Source organism: Nelumbo lutea, chromosome 4 (genome assembly GCF_056320005.1).
Source record: "Nelumbo lutea isolate HS-2025 chromosome 4, American lotus-T2T, whole genome shotgun sequence".
Classification (NCBI taxonomy): Eukaryota; Viridiplantae; Streptophyta; class Magnoliopsida; order Proteales; family Nelumbonaceae; genus Nelumbo; species Nelumbo lutea.
In genome coordinates, this window is record NC_142687.1 from 1,957,773 (window position 1) to 1,975,703 (window position 17,931).

Genomic DNA, 17,931 nt, shown 5'->3' on the forward strand with positions numbered 1-17,931 from the left:
TAATAAGATAGTGCTATGACTTTTAAGCCTTATACAAATGTAATATGGATTTTCATATTTGGATGTCACATTTTTCCCTTTTAAGCTGATAATAATTTTCTCTGAAGTAGATACATATATCTCTATTAGAGCCTAAAAACTCATGGAAAATCAATTTACAATCAAGTTAGTGGGTAATAGCAAGTTAATCACATTTTTAGCATTGGTGTGAATATAAAGAGCTGGCATGGTTGAAATGGACATGGATATGGGTGTCAGTATTCGGTGCATGTCGAGCAATTAGGACTCATCAAATAGAAAAATTATAGACTTGTGATTTACACACATATATTAGTGAATAATGTGAAAGAAGTAAGAAATCAAAAGTAATGTTATTGCCTAACTTCAATCTCATGCAAAAATTAGCATAATTTAAGGATATGCTTGCATATTTTAATATTAGTGTTTTATGTAACTTGGTAGCTGGTCTAGCCTGATGTCTTGAGGTGCTTGGCATATTCACTTTGTACTATATTCATAGTAATCATGGTTGCAGAAAATAACATGCTAAATTGCATCTGCCATATAATTTATGCCCCCTGTTACGGCCTCTAGTTGTACAGGGTATTCTATTTTCTCTTTAATGAAAACCAGACTTCACCTCTTTTCAAATAAATAAATAACTAACATGCCAACATTTAGATTATACAATGAAGTTTTGATATAGTACAGTTCTTATGCAGGCATAGTGGAATATCTAAAATTATATAACATATAATTTATGCTCTGTAGTCAAAAGGTCAATGTGTGGCATAAGATATTTTCATTTACTTTCACTTGAACGGACAAGTATGGAGTCAGACATCCTCAGGCAAGAGTCTGTTTTACTACTACAGTTTCTTAGGGTACTGGTGTGTTGTCACTTTTTTTCCCCTTTTCAAAGTAACTTTCTTTTTTTTTTTTTGGATAACTGTTTTCTAAGTAACTTTCTCAGACCACAGGTATTAGAAAGGTTGTGTTTGTTGGAGTTAAAAGTTTGTGAAGTCTTAAAGGTACAACACCACAACGTGGAAAAAATATTTATTTGCTATACTCATTTATTGGGTTAGTGGTTGGGGATATGCTCAACGTGCATTTCCATGTTACTGAGGTCAGACTTTAAATATTAAACGGTAAATCTGCATATTGCTTTGTATAATTAAAGATCAACCTTGAGTTATTATCCAGTGGGTCTGGAACATGGTTAAAATTGTCAAGTGTTGACCAAGATAAAGAATGAATGTTCATACACACACACACACAAACAATTACAATACACAGATGCATTCGCCTACATGTTCTTGCATACAAAATTTTATGCTACTTTTGTTGAATCAGTGTAGTGCATCACATTTCTATACTATAGTGCTATGAATTAGTTACATCCATTGTCTCCATTGCATTTTTGTTGCAAATATTTGGATTACATCTCAATATCTGAAGCATCTATTAAAAACAGTATTTATTTTGCCTAGATTATTCATTTTATTGAGATTCTGAAATTAAAGTACATTGTGACTGTTTGATTCTATAAATCATACATAATATGTAAATATACTTACTGAGTTAAGATCCAAGCAAATAATGACGATATGCTTTGTCAATGAAGGTCTCCAGTTTGCACATTATTTGATGAAAAATTTCCTCAACATTGACCAGGAAGATATCCCGTGCCATTATATGAAACTCTGTCAGTAATATCTCTTAAATATTGCCCACAGCATGGCAGCTGGACAGCAGAAAAAGCGATTGAATGCTTCCAGTGTCATAAGTTGCAACTTGCAGGATCAGTATAGAGAGAAAAAGAAGAATTTGGAATCACCACCTAATGTATTGAATATGAGATCTCATATTTCACTTGAGTGGGATAACATCCAAAAGAGAGCTGTTGCCAAAAAGGAACAGATTGGGATATCTTGGAGGGACTTGTCTCCATTTCCTGATTTTGTTCCTCATCATCACACGGGTTTAGCAGATGTTTTTGCTATTCCCTGGGAGATTTTTGGGTTGGAAAACATGACTGGGGTACTTTCTTATGAGGTAACAATAAGTTGATGTTTATGCTTCTGTAATATATTTGCATCTATGCATATTTTTGTGGAATATTTTGAGGATGTCCCATGTTATCTATATCTTTAGGTTTGGGAGACACTTCTATCAGAAAAGGAGAGAGATTTTCTTATTCAGTTTCTTCCCAGTGGGACAGATGCTGAACAAGTTGTGCAAGCATTACTCTTGGGGGAAAACTTTCATTTTGGAAATCCATTCCTTAAGTGGTAAGTTTTGATATATCTATTTCCAAAACTTAATGACAGCTCTTTTCATGTTTTTTTAGTCATTTATTTATAGAATTATGATGGAAAAGTAGAGGTTTAAATCGTGTTATGTGCATTAAAGAGGAAGATCAAAAAGTCTTGATGGTGATGCTTATAGGATGATGACGATGTCCTATTACAGTAGAGGACTTCCTAATTATGAGAAAGCTGCAATTAATTTGGTGGTGTTTGTTTATCATAAAGACTGATATACTATTTCATGGCACTGAAGTTTCATGCAAGTATTTTTTTGACTTGTATATTTTTTTCTTCTTAAATGTTAGGCATTTTTAGCTGTAATCTACAACTAGTGACAGTCCTGAAATTCTGGACATGACTTCCAGTGTAATACCTTTTGGGGAAATTTCATAAATTTTGTTCAAGAATATGAAAAATCTGAAAAGATTTGGAAAAATTAAAATATTAGAAGAAACACAAAATTTATATATGAATTTTCAGGAAATGTTGAAAGAGGTGTATGATTACACACTCAAAATGTTTAGAAAAACTCTATCTACAAAAAACAATAGAATTGGCATTGATTAGAAAATCTAATTTGTTATATGGCAGGTATACTTAAAAACCACATAGGATTCTTATATTAGGAGTTCTTGACTCCTTTCCTTTGAGATTCTTTAAATCATCTCTACCTTGAGTTCTGAGGCCATGATATTTATGCTTATTGTAAATACTTGATTATTTAACTATTTTTTTAAAAAGTTCTGCAGTCTAGAAAGCCCAGTAAGCATTGGTGATCCAAAGGTCCATAATCAACAATTCCAAGTAAACTTTTCTTTAATTTATGCAAAAAACGTGCTTTGGGTGTTTTCTATGCCTCATAATTGTTGCCTATTGATTTTGGCAAAATTGATGAAATTTCCTTGGCTGTGTTTGATTTGAAAGAAAAGGTAGAGAAAGGAAGGGGAAGGTAGGGAATCCTGTCAGCCTTAACGTTTCATCTGAACTTGGAATATTGTATTTAATAGAAAATTTGACTGGTATGCCCAAAGTTTTTGAAATATTGGGGAAATATCGAGAGACATTTGGATTTTTTTTTTGGTTCCAATGGTTTATATTTTGCCTCTTAGGGGAAGATCATGCTCTGTTTCAGGGAAATTGTGAACCAGGGTACAGATTGGGATATCTTCATGTTAAGCCTAGTCCCTATTACCTAACTTGCTTATTCTTTTACAAACACCATTAATTGGTTATGACATTGTAGTCTTGCTGTCTACTTCCACTATTAGATTCCTTATATTCATCATTTTACTCATTCTAAATCCCTGCACCACAGCTAGCAATTTGGTCATATTAGAATAACCAATCACTATAGGCCCTGAAAAAAGTGCTGGAATCGTTTCACAGCTATCTTTGAGCACACATCCTATGCCTGAATTGCCCAATTTCCCTAGATACATCTGTCAAAGTCAAGTTTAGCTTGATTCATAGCTGGTGGGATCCATTTGACAATGATATTGGGCCTTGAGCTTGTAGAGTGGGCTACAATCCACCATCTACAAAGAGTAGCTCCCTTGGGAAAGGGTTCAAAGATCTTTAGTGTCTTGATCCAATACACCACTTTTATTGATATGTTCTCAATAACTTTCTTTTTCTAGGTAGCTTCTTCATATTGAATATTCTTGCTTTCCATTCTTCCCAAAGAGACCAGAGACCAAAGGATGATGATGGCTTTAGTGCCCTTCCATGCAATCTTTCCTCATTTCTTGGTTGGTTATAGAAGTCTTGAATAAGCTTTGGGGACCACCTGCCACCAAAAAGAGTAGAAAACAATCCCAAAATTGTACTATTTTTGGATTTGACTTGGAAGTGGAGAAGATTGAAACGTGGGGCTTTGGGCAACCCTTGAATGGGGGAAAAGAGAGGGTATTGGGAATGAGAAGGGTAAACGACAGACTATTCTTGTTTATGTTCCACAACAAGGAAATGGCGGAGAAGATCCTGGACTTAGAATCAAGGATGGAAAGGGAGTTTGACCTTCGACTTGGCTAGTGGTACCTGATGGCAAGCACATTAACAGAACAGAAAAGAAAAAGGGCAGTGTGGGTTGATGTTTTTGGAATTATTGTTGTCAAAATCTTTCAATTTACTATATGATTCACGATTTGAATCACAAATCCCAAGGGTTTCGATTCAAATCTTATGTCTGAATCCTATTCTGCAAAAACCTTACGTTTTTTGTTTGAATACTAGAATTTGATTCATAAATCTTATGATTCACTACAATTCAAATAAATTTAATTAAGAATTAGTTCTCTACTTTGTTATGTTTTTGTTTATATTTAGTTTTGCTAAGGGGGACTTTTTTTTTAAAATTCTATTATCTTAGGTACATATATCGTATACATAGACTAAAATAGGGTAAAGTCACTTTCCTATATATATATATTTAGCTTTTTAATATATCTATAATTCGTTTTTGACAAGTTAATAAAAAATAGAAATAATCTTATGATTTATGATATGATTCACGATTTGGTTCAATTCAACTCTCTACAATTTACGATAGATTACAATTTTCAAAACATTGGTTGGAATCCCACTGCATGGATAGAGTATTCTTACCTTTGAGGCATCAGAGATCATCGTGGCAAGTTGCTGAATTTCGATGGCAGGAATAGATCCTGGGATAAATCGGACTTGGCGAGACTATTGGTAGAGGTGGAGGATATTTCAAGTATACCAAGCAAATTGAACTTGCTATTTTTAGGGGAGAAATATGGACTGAGGCTAGTTGTGGAGGGGGAAGATGCTACATTCTACATTCCTGCGAAATGCACAAGCAAATACGAGGAAAGAGGTGGGGAAACACAGATGGGAGATGATTGAGAGAGGCAGAGGACTGTTACAGAAGCAGGGATGATGAAAAGTCAAGAACAGGTGGAGGTTGAGATTTGAAAGGTCAAAAGCAGAAATTGGGGTGGGGGTGGGAGGAAAGAGTGATGGATGGGGGGAAGGGGTATACGAGGAGACAAGAGAGTTGGAGCATAGGAGATGGTGGTCAATTGAATAAATGGAATGGGCCCACAATGAGAAAGGAAGATGAAGGTATATTAGAAAAGAAAATAGTTCGATGGGGTTAAGGGTTACAAAAAGTAGGGGTAAATTTGGAAATAGGAAAATAGAGGGAGATTGAGGATTACAAAGGAGTTGAAGAAAGACTGGGTCTGGGTGGTGACAAGGTTTGAAACATAAAAGGTCTCATTGGTGCTGAGTGTGGGAAGATGAACTGAGAGGATCATGAGGAATTGCACCCCGATCTAGGAAATAGCAAAGGGAAGAGTATGGTGGGGCGGGACTAACAAGGATAGGAGCAGGAAAGCTTAAAGGAGGATGGCCTGGTGTTGGAAGTGTGTACAACGAGGATGCAGGCATGCCAAACTCAGGAAGGTCGGTCTCCAAGACTTTTTGAGATCAAAACAGAGGGGAAGGAGGAAGGAACAGTCGAGAACGAAAAAGAAGTCATTTTAAGAAAAAAAAGTGACAGTCAGTGGGTCCTGTATTGATGAGGTAACTCCAATTATTTCTCATTTCTGACACATTAGCTGAGTTAAGAAGAGAAGAGGAGGGGAGGTAAGGGAAGGAGAAGAAGAGGAGAGGGGAGGAGGGGGGAAGAGAAAGAGGCAGATGGGAAGGAAGGGGGTAGGGTTTATAACAGGAGAAGAAAGTTGTTAATGGATTTCTTGGGAAAAGAAGGGGAGGAGGGAGGTGCAAGAGAAGTAGAGGAGATAGGGGAAGAGGAAGAGTGTGGGAAAGAATCAGAGGAAAGGGGGAAGGAGGTTCAAGACAGTGTAGAAATAATGCATAGTGGGGAAGTGGAATAAACTGGTGGAAATTGAGGTTATGGTTGGAAAATCTCTCGGATTCTTCTTCTGGGGTGGGGAAGGATTTGTGAGGATTGCTTTTGAACAATTTGAAAAGAAGAAAAGAATTGGAGAAGGATAAGGGCTGGGGTGAAGAAGGTTGAGAAGAGGAATGTTTAGAAGAGGTTTGAGGGTGTGAAGTTGTGAGACAGGGCAGGAGTAAGGGGGTAGGGAGGATGAGGATGAGGCCATTAAGTTGGATTATAAGAGGACTGAGGAAAGGAAGAAGAAGGGCATTGGTTAAAATCTGATTAGAATTCACAAACTAGAGGTGCTTCTGTTACAGGATGCGAAATTGGAGAACTGTGATATGAGGTTGAAGATCGAGATATGGGGAGAAAATTTGGACTGGGTTTCAGTTCTTCTAGAATCTGAGCAAGTTGTTGGAATGCTTTTGGAGTGTCCTTGTACCGCAAGCTTGTATTGTTGATCTTTTCCATTTTGTCTAGTTATATGGGTGTGTCATCTTGACAACCATTTGGATTGTAACGTTTCCCTTTTTTATTTTAATAAAATTTTCTCTTTATTCTTCAAGAAAAAAAAGGAACCTGTACCATTCTTTCTGAGATAGCCTATAAGTGTATGATTCCCCTTCCACCACTAAATGTTTATAATTTAGAGATATAGCTTGTCTCAATGCTTGTGGATCTGCGAATGATTCTTCCTGTTAAATTACCAAAGCTAATGGGTCTGGAGAACAAACCAAGTTCAAGTATGTTTCCACCACAACTCCTAAACACTCTGCCTATGCCTGAAGAACCTGGATTCCTAAGCTGCACCCATTAAAGTTCAACTTGATGAATCCAGGGACAATAGGATTGTTGCTGATGATGATCTTGCTACAAATTGTCAATTTCTAGTGATGTCTTCTATGAAAGGAGTAAATGCTTCCATATATTTCTTCCAACAAAATTTTATCTCCTTTCTTTGGTAGAAAGAAGGAAGATGAGCTAAAGATGCGGCATTGCTATTGATTGTGGCATGAAGAAGTATGTAGAAGTGCCGAAAAAGTGAATTTGGCTGTAGTTGGATCAGGTTTAGATTGGATCAAATACATCAGATCCGATCTGATTATTAAACCTTTGGATCCAAATCCAACCCCAAATCTGATATGCCGGACTCTGATAGGATTCATATTTAATCTGCATCCAACTTATTATGCTTAAAGTGACAAGAAAAATAATAAACTAATAACTTTTAACTATACATGAATAATAAATGTATATAATGCAAAATATCAAAATGATCAATTATAAACTTTATAAAATTGTATATAATATCTATATACAGAGTATATCTATATATGACATGTAAATTTAGTAATAACAGGAGTGTAAATCGGGATACACTTGGGATTGGAAACCAAGAGATAACTCAATGTGACCATTTCTGGTACCCTGGTTCAATAATTTGTAACAAGGGAGAGGATGAGAAGGATGCCACCTAGAGAATTAGAGTGGGTTGGGCAAAATGGACGGGTGTGTCTGGACTTTTGTGTGATAGGAGAATACCATCTAGATTAAAAAGAAAATTCTATAAAACAGTTGTAAGGCCAGTTATGTTGTATGGAGCTGAGTGTTGGGCAGTCAAGAAACAACATGTTCTGAAAATGGTTGTGGCAGAAATGCGAATGCTAAGATGGATGAGTGGAAAAACTAGAAAGGATAGGATCAGGAATGAAGCCATCTTTAGAAACCTAGGAGTAGCTCCAATAAGTGATAAAATGAGAGAGTAGGCTAAGATGGTTTGGTCACGTGCATAGAAGAGCACCAATAGCTCCAGTTAGAACTTAGAAGAAGTGATTTGTTACAAGTGGAAGGGGTTAGAAGAACTAGGGGTAGACCAAAAAGGACATGGGTAGAAGTAGTAAGAAGTGATTTAACACTAATGATTTAACTGTGGATATGGACCATATGGTTTTAAATAGATCGGATTGGTGAAACAGGATTCATGTAGCCAACCAACTCCATATAGTTGGGATAAGGCATGGATGATGATGATGATGATATACACACATTGTTATCCTACATATAAACATAAAATAATAATTTTTTAATTGGACCGGATGGGGTTAAATCCGCATTGAGTTGATTATTAATCAGATGCAAGTTTTAACATCCAAATCCAAGATAATCGAATTCAGTGTTGAATTGGATATCAGACTTTCAGAGTCCATTGACAGCCCTAAAAGTAACAGTGGAAAGGCATATCAAGTAATACAATAGAATGACGAAGAACTTCAAGGAGGGGCTGCAGCTCACGCCTCTCGCTGGGATGTTGTATGAACTCACTCTAAATTTGCTTCTGAATTACTAAGTTTATTATCACTCATCAAAAAATAGAATGACCAAGAACATGAGTTGGATGAGTTGATGATGGAACATTTGTATCTCTTTGTTCTATTACTATTGCTTCTTGTTTATCTTGCTTCTGCTTATCCTAAAAAGGACAATACTCCATGCACTGTATGAATCTTCTCTAAGGTCTCCTGACAGTGACAGGTCTATGGGTGATTGGTTGGGGTGTTAATATCAGTGTATTTTTTGTGCCCAAATGTAAAAACAAAATTTTTCATGCCAACTTGCAATTTACTTGTTTAGAACTTAGAGATAATTATGAAGTGTGCAACTTGGGCAGGCTCAGATTGCAGTGTAAAATCAAGTCGGGTAACCATCTTGCACCTCTAATAACTAAAATGGATATAAACCTTTCACTGATATCTGAATTATGTGGAGTACCATATTTTAATGTGCTTTGTTTTTTTGAACATGTTATTGCAGGGGGTCCTCACTGTGTTCTGGTGATCTTCACCCAGATGCTATTCTTTGCCAGGAACAAGATTTCAAGACTAACAAGAAAGCTTACTACTCAGAGTTGCAAAAGTATCACAATGAGTATGTAATATTAAGTTAAGATACCGCTATTACTTAAAGATTTTATTTAGTGTTTACAAGGGATCATCTTGTGTGTGGTAATCTGGGACTGGAAGGAGAATTATAATGAGCAACTTGTGAGAAAATAGGGGTGATCAGCTATATGCTGTTTTCTTTGTATGCTACTACCTATGATTGTGGATAGTAGGGATTTTCCTATTCAAATCAATAACATTTTTTTACTGTTCATTATTGAAAAAGGTTCATTTTAGTGTGCATGGTCGTAATCTCTTAAACCTCTTGTTGCAGTATTGTTCAGAATCTGCAGAAGTGGAAGGAGAGATGGGCAAGCAGCAAGGACCCTGAGAAGGATATTGTCCAGAAGATGTGGTGGTTGTTCTTCTTTATTGTTGTGTTTTTCAGAGAATGTGCCTACTTAAGTAGAAAGTATTCTTTACAATATATGGTCACTTTATGGATCGTTCTGTGTTGAGTTTTGCACTGTGTACTACCACCTTCATTTTTTCTTGATACTAAATAAAAAAATTTATTAGAAGTACAAAAAGAACAAAATACAGCTGATAAGATAATCACCAAGGTAAACAGAATCAAGAGATCCCAGTAAACACCCAATTTAGGCACCTATTAACAGTCACTACTCTCCCCACTGAACAGGAAAAATGTGAAAAACAACCAATGTTCCAACAAGAGCTGCATCTCAATCCCCAAAAGCCTTTTGGTTCAAGTTAATCAATCAAACAACCATTACACCTTCAGCCACCCCATTAATATTCTCTAATCTCCTCATTGGAGTTTAGTAGTAGCTTTACCTTTCTCTAACTCTCTTCTGACTCCAAGAAAATTTTCCTTGCCATTTTTTTATCAGTACTTTCCTTGCAAAACCTCTTCACCTCCTAAGAAGCCCAGCCTCCTACCAACCTCTACTTTTTTTTTTTGAAAAGGTAAGGTAATTTATTAAATTAAGAACCAGTACAAAGGAGCCTAGGCCATTAGAGGCTGCCTAGAGCCACCACAAATTACAGATACAACCAGTTCTGAGATCTAAACAACATACTCAAATTCTGATTTTTAAACAACTCCGATGCCGACACCCAGGACAGAAGTTTACCCACAGCTATCTGCACAATTTCCTCTGAAGATTTAGCTTTGCCCTGAAAAATTCTGTTATTTTTTTCAATCCAAATAGTCTAAAGCACAATAGCCGGGATAGTCTTCCAAACCAAGATAACTTTCTTGCTGAGACCCTCAATCTGCCAACAGATCAACAGATCCTTCACAGAAATTGGCATTACCCAGCTGATTTCCAAAGCTTGGAGAAAATGCCTCCAAATATAATTCGAGACTGGGCAATGTAAGGCCAGATGTTCAGTAGTTTCTACTACCCCACCACATAAGCCACATGACATATCCGAAATCTGAATGCCACATTTAACTAGATTAACTTTGGATAGACATTTATTTAAAGCCATTGTCCAGAGCAAAAACTTCACTTTAGAAGGACTGAATGAGCTCCAAATCTGCCTTGCCGGAGTTTTCCTGACCTGAACTTATCAACTTACTGAACATAGACTTAACAGAAAACATGCCATCAGCTTCCCATTTCCATCTCCAAGCATCCTCCATGTTTGGGTCAATCATCTTGTTCTGAAGCAGGCCCAACAGAATTGCATACTCCTCAATTTCCCAGTCAAAGAGGCGCCTCCTACAAGTTAGGTTCCAACTGAAAGAGTTACCATCCACGTTGAAATTCTCAGCCACCGAGGAGTCCTGATTTACAGAAATTTGATACAAGAGAGGAAATGCATCTTTCAGACACACTTTAGAACACCAAGAGTCTTTCCAAAATTTGATTCTTTCCCCATTTCCCAAGTTGTAACCGATTTCTTCCTCAAATAAACTAGTGTTGTTCATTATACCTGTCCAAATGGAACTTATCCCTCTTGAAATAGGAGAATTGGATCTTCAATCACCTCAGTCCACTCCATATTTGTCCACAATCAGCTTTCTCCACCAAGCGTTTCTTTCATTTGCAGATCTTCAAAGCCATTTACATAGGAGGGCAGAATTGAATTTCTTCAATTTTCTTATTCCCAACCCTCCAACTTCCTTAGGAAGACACACTTGATCCTAGTTTATAACATGAACCTCCTTCTCCTCCCAACCTCTCCAGAGAAAGTTTTTTCTGTAATTGCTCCACTTTGTTAGCCACTTTGGAAGAAATAGGAAATAGGGAGAGGTAGTAAGTAGGTAAATTAGAAAGAGTACTCTTAATCAAAATCACTCTCCCCCCAAAAGAAAGGTATTTAGCTTTCTAGAAAGCCAATTTCTTCTACATTCTTTCAATCACTGGATTCAAAATCTGAGAGGAAGTATATTTAGCTCCCAGAGGGAGCCCCAAGTACTTGACCGGAAGATGGGCAGTTTGACAAGCCATAACTTGTGCACAAACTTCTAGATTTGTAACAAGACCTACAAGGATAATCTGAGATTTACTCAAATTAACCTTAAGGCTAGACATCACCTCAAACCAACTCAAAATTCCAAGCACCACCTCTAATTGGTTAGGAGAAGCATCAACAAAGCATAAGGTGTCATCAGCAAATTGAAGAATATTGACTTTTTCTTTCCCTGGAGCAATTGCAAAGCCCTCCCAAAGCCCATTCTCAGTAGCTTTCTTGCTAAAGAGAGATAAAATTTCCATGACACAAATGAAGAGTAGGGGAGAGAGAGGGTCACCTTGCGTCAAACTTCTTGAACTTCCAAAAAACCTTGTCGTTTGCTCGTTAGATGGAGAACTTAGGAGTCTTAAGACAAACTCTGATCCAGTTTCTCCAAAAGCTGCCCAAAATTCATTTTCTCTAAAACCAGATCCAAGTAGTGCCAGTTAACATGATCATAAGCTTTTTCAATATCCAGATTACACAGAACACTTGGGGTCCCCTCTCTTATTTTGGACTCCAACAGTTCATTAGCAATGAGAATAGAGTCAACCATCTATCTACCCGGGACAAAAGCACTTTGGTTACAAGAGATAACACTGCCTAACACACACTTCATTCTTTCAACCAAAACCTTAGCCAAGATTTTGTAGAAACTGTGCAAGAGACTAATGGGCTCGAAGTCCTTTATATTGACAGCCCCCTCAATTTTTGGAATAAGAGTGATGAAAGTTGCATTCAGACTTCTCTAAAAGGAGGCATTAGTGTGAAATGCCTGAAACACCTGCATCAGATCACTCATCACAATATCCCAACATTTTAAATAGAATAGATTAGAGAACCCATCAGGACCCGGTGATTTATCATTTTCTAGCTTCTTTACTGCACCCTTAATTTCCTCTTCTGAGAATGGTCTCTCTAACCAGATTTTCTGCTCTTCATTTAACTTATTAAATTGGAGCTCGGAGGGAAAAGGTCTATGAACCCACTTCTCTTTATAAAGGTTCTTATAGAAAGAAGTAGCTACAGATTTGACTTCAGAACTAGACTCACCACACCTGTCCTCCCACACCAGCTTGCTGATTGAAGAGAACCTAGCACGAGCATTTGCCATTTTGTGAAAGAACTTTGTATTTTTATCCCCCTCTTTAAGCCAAATGGATTTAGCTCTGTCTCCACTTCCTCTCTTCCTCAACTGCCATCTTATCATATCTGATTTTTGCAATTGACCTCTTAAGTCTCAGATCTTCAGACAAGGGACCCACCTCTTCAGCTCTATCAATCTCTACAATGGTGCTCAACAAAGCCTTCTTATCAGTAACCCACTTCATATTCTTCTCCTTACTCCAAATTTTTAGTTTACCCTTGACAACCTTTAATTTTGATGCCATAACGAAAGAACTAGAGCCCTCCACTTGCAACTCATTCCACACAGAGCTGATTAAGGGGATAAGATTTTCCTCCTCAAACCAAGCATTTTCAAACTTAAACGGGGATTTGACTATCTCACGGAGACCACAAACAAGCTGAATAGGGCTATGGTCGGACATCGGTCTAGGAAGGGTAAGCTGTCTGAAATCAGGAAAGAATTCATCCCAGTTTGAAGAAAGCAAGAATCTGTCCGGCCTAACCAGGGTCGGGACAGATTGGTTATTGGTCCAAGTGAATCTATTACCCTGAATTGGGGACATCCATTAATTCCATACTGTTTATGAAGTCAGCAAACATGTTCATCGGACCAGTTCTTCTACCCCCTGTATTCTTCTCATCCACCGAAATAGTTGCATTAAAATCACCCCCAATTACCCAAGGACAGTTTTGAGGGTCTCTCAAATCTGATAATTCCACCCAAAAAGCCACCCGAAAGTTAGCATCAATAGGACCATAAACGTTTGTGACTTGAATAAGTTTTCCATCTTGTAGTTTCAGTTTCAGAGTGATTGAGAAATTACTAATTCTGCAAGAAACCAAAGAACAAAAAGTAGGGTTCAAAGGCTCACAATTTCACCAGCACTCCCCAAGGCAGCCAAGGCCTTCCATCTGACCTGACCCTCCCCCCAAACACTTCGAATTGTAGTAGCATCAACCCACTCCAGCTTAGTTTCTTGGAGCAAGACAATCTTAGACTTCGATTGCTTCAAAGAATCACATACCATCATCCTCCTCCTTCTCGACCCCAGTCCTCTAACATTCCGGGAAAGAATTTTCACTTCCATAAGAAAAAACTATAGAAAAGGACCCACACTTCACATCTTCTTAGACCCCCTTGCAGCCCCTTCACTGCTACCCGCCTTATCATTCAGACCCCAAGTTAATCTCATCATTTCTCTGCTTCTCTTTGTTTTTAATCCCCCCTTTTTTGTTGCCATATTTCCCCTCTTCATAAGCACTCTTTGTTCAATTCCTTCCAAGAACTTAATAGTATCAACTTCCATCCCCTCCATCGAAATTCCCAGGAAAGTCCCCAGCCCCAGAAGTTTCGATGTCACCCAAGAAGATTGATTAGTTTCAAACTTACTGTCCTTGCCTACCTCCGCGGCTGATGAACTCGCTTTCCCCTTGTTTCCTAACAAGACTTCTCCGTTGCTTCTCCTCATTTGCTTGGGGCTTACACCACTATTTCCCAACTCTTTGGATTGATCAAGACAATTTCCCACATTCCCACTATGAACCTCATTACCCACCACCGCAATAGGGGTCGCCATCAACAGAGTCTCTTCCACTGGCACCAGAGGCAGCTCTTGACTTTGTTGCCGCTTGTTGTCCATCTCCCACACACTTTTTGAAGAAGACCAAACTTTTTGAGATGAAGTAGCAGCCTGACTCAGATCACCCATCACCATATTATCAGGGCTAGGAATGTGGGCTAGAGGAGAACCAACATTTGGATTCAACTGCTGTTTGGACGGTAGACTAACCCAGGTCGGTTCCAACCAAACCGGACTATAACCTGTTTGTCTACTAGTGCGCCACCGAGGCTCACTAAAAAACTTTTTACCTTCAAGTTTCTTCGCCAATTGAGTAGAGTGGGTAGACAAGGACTTAAATCTAGCTTGACCCGAATCTGGAACCTGAGTCCAAATCTGGATCTCGTCATCCTCCTTGGAACCCGATCCGGCCCCTTGTTAAGTCTCCCTCCCCTTAAACCTCGAGACCTCCACGTCTAATTCCGCATGTAATTCTTTAATGCATTGCTTTATGAGAGTTTTTAAATCCTCCACCCTCGGAAAATCCCCACTTCTTCCCTTCATTAATTATGGGGTGCAAGATTCAAAGCACTTAGCTTGAGGACGATTCTGGCCGTCCAGCGGAACTGCTTATGGGCGGATCAGATTGATCCCACGACCATCTTCTTCCCCTTCGTCGACCTCTGGCGAGCTACTCAGTGGCGGTTAACTCAATGACCTTTGTGGAACTCTTGCGGTAGTGAGCTTTCTCCCTCGTCTTCTAGTACCACCGTGTTAGAGATTTCCAAGCTCCTTCCCTGCAATCGGAAATGATTGTTCTCATGAATCTCCTGCGTCCAACTTCAGACCGTCGGCAGCAACTCAGGCCAAATACAAATTTCAAAAACTGACTCCCCCACAACAACCTCCACTTTTTCAGGAATCTTCCCAGACCTTTTCACCTTCATTCGAGCCCACTCACAGGTTGAAAGCTCCTCAGGGGAGTCATCGGTTTCCATGAAACCACCGCAAGCATCCCCTATGTTCTTGATCACAATCGGGCACCACAATATTAGAGGAAGACCATACACCCTCACCCAGATGGTTTTTGAACGATCTGAATCTTCGCTTGATTCCGGATAGAAGCAACCAACGCTTCCCCTCACCAATCCAGAAAGAGATGATTTTTCCCCATTTTCCATGGACCTTGCTTAAGGATCCAAGCCGCCGCTGATCTCGACGAGAATATGAATAGGAAGAGGTCATCGGCTAATTTCTGTACTTTCACTCCTCCCACCTCCTCCCAACATCTACTTACCCATTTTTCCACTTCTTGAAAACCCGCCCTCCACTGAAATCTTCCCACCAAGCAATCTCTCAGGAATCTCCTTCTAGCCTCTATGCTTTGGGACTCTATAAATATCATTTGTCTGTCCACCTTCTTGATTTCAGACTGCCCAAAATTCGGCCAAACTCCAATCAAAACTGCCTTACTGTAAGAGAAGTTTGGTCTCCTCCTCGCCCCCTTCTCTACACCCCTGTACCAATTCCTAGCTTTCCATCTCCTTCCACCTCTCTGATCTTTCCGAAGAGATCTACCTCGAAACGTCTTCACCCCGAGCACTCAACCTGTATTCATGTCCCGTATTCATCTCCTTCCACCTCTTCTGATCTTTCCGAAGAGATCTACCTCGAAACATCATCATTTTCCTTCTTTTGTTGGAGGGGACTTCAAAATTATTAAGTTCAGATAGTGGATTAGGACTTTTTGATTAATATCATGAAGAGGTGTAGTTTTGGGAACGTATGGTGTAAATGGATTAGAGGTTGTTTGCAAACAAGTTACCTTTCTGTTTTAGTGAATGGCTTGGCAGTTGATTTCATTGAAGGCTTATGAGGCCTTAGACAAGGTGATCCACTCTTTCCCCTCTACTTTTTCAATCACCCTACTGAGGTCCACTTTCTTATCCACATTGATTGAACACCTTATCAATAATTATCTATCAAGAAAAAAAAATTAGTATCGCCTTCAGTCAAGATCCTTTTGAATGCTTGCACTATTTGCTTCTTTTTATCATTAATGAATGCTTTTATCATTGTTGCTGATAATAAAGAGTATATCATAGTGGTCCATGATTTCTTTGGGACTTCTTTGTAAACATGGCTTGAAAAGTTCTTGGGGATGACATCCTTGCCATCACATTGTAATGCTACAGCTTTATTTAATTCTAATAAATTAATTACCTTCTGCTGATAAAAAAAGACTATATGTCGTAGTGGTCATGATTTGTCACAGCACCTATGAGGTATTTTAGACTCGAAAATTACCAACATCTTTGAGGTGACAGCAATGTCATGACGAGAAAGGGTACATTACACTGTACTACAAGGAGTTAAAATTGCAAGGATTTGTAAAACTAAACTTTTATGGAAGCGATCAAGGTAACCCAGTCCCCTCTGGAATAGGAGTTTGAGAAACCCAGAAGGACATGTCATTGCTTTGTTCTTAGGCCCAGTGGGAATGGGGGGCTCAGCTAGAGCTGAATTACTTGCTATGCTACAAGGAATTAAAATTGCAAGTTGAATATGCTAAATGTGGTGATTGAAGGGGATTCAAAACTGGTGGTGGGATGGTTGAAGGAACCAGAATCCATAATTTGGTGCTCTAGGGATGAAATGGAAAGGTTTAAATGGCTCACTAGAAGTATGAACTTGAGGATACAATGGGTGAGGAGATCAACTAATGGGATGGCCAATACCTTAGCTAAGTAATAGATGACTAGATTTTTTTTTGGTATAGGTTTCAAATGTAATGATTTAGCTTTCTTGTAAGGAGAGGTAGCACCTTGTGCCTATCTATGGTACCTACAGTGTGTGCTGTGTGACCAAATGGAGGAGGAAAGCAACCATTTGTTCTTACATTGCTTTGTTTCTGCTGTAATCTGGGGGCATTTCTTGTCATCCTCGGGCTTATCTTGGGCCATGCCAAATGCTGTGTAAGACCTGTTATGGTGCTGGGAGATCCAAGGCCTATCTAAGTTGGCAAAAAGTGTGTGGATGTCTGTTCCTGCAGCAGTGATCAGCACCATCTGGGCAGATAGAAATAATAGAATTTTCAAAAACAAATCAAAAGATGTAGACTGTCTAATCTCTATTTCATTTGGCAAGTTGGTGTCTTGGAATGCAGCTGTGAAAGGTCTCCAAACCAGGGTACTTGGAGCTCAACTTAAATCTAGAAGCCTTCTAGAGTTGTAATGTTTTATGGGCTTCAGGCCTTGTGTATCGCTCTTATCTGTGGGGCCTCTCTGGATTCTTCTTTTCTGATAATAATAAATTTACCTTATTTTTTCCAAAAAAAAAAAGGATGCTTGTAATGCTTATTTTTTATTGATTAATAAATGTAATTTTTACTTATCAAAAAAAAGAGAAAGGAATCTTACGTTTTGAAATTTTAGTTCTGTTTTTTGATGATTTTCTTTTCTCTTTGGTTTTACTCATATCTCTTTAAATTGTTTATTGTGTAGCTTTATTTTTTAATTTTTAAAAATAAACTTTGGGCAGAAAGAGATACTATTCAAGGTGATCAGAAATATAATTTGAAAGAGAGTTTGCTGCATGCGTATTAAACTCTGTTTTACATGCCTGTGGCTTTTTAGCACTACAGAGAATTCGATATTTACTTAGTCCTAAATGGAGAGGATCATCTAAACCATTTTCTG

At 38.4% G+C, this 17,931-nt stretch overlaps 1 protein-coding gene across 10 annotated transcripts in view; it reads left to right on the forward strand.

Annotated features, from left to right (window-relative positions):
* LOC148853342 (nuclear factor kappa-B-binding protein) overlaps window positions 1-17,931 on the forward strand; it is a 30,186-nt gene that overhangs the window by 1,658 nt on the left and 10,597 nt on the right. For 2 of the 10 annotated variants that reach the window (XM_088940827.1, XM_088940833.1), the window contains exons 2-5: window positions 1,628-2,058; window positions 2,158-2,294; window positions 8,995-9,108; window positions 9,397-9,480. In XM_088940827.1, coding sequence (XP_088796953.1) covers window positions 1,741-2,058; window positions 2,158-2,294; window positions 8,995-9,108; window positions 9,397-9,480 — 653 coding nt within the window. In that variant the 5' untranslated portion in view covers window positions 1,628-1,740. The remainder of the gene's footprint in view (window positions 1-1,627; window positions 2,059-2,157; window positions 2,295-8,994; window positions 9,109-9,396; window positions 9,481-17,931) is intronic. The other 8 variants (XM_088940829.1, XM_088940835.1, XM_088940830.1 and 5 more) reach the window with 5 other exon arrangements.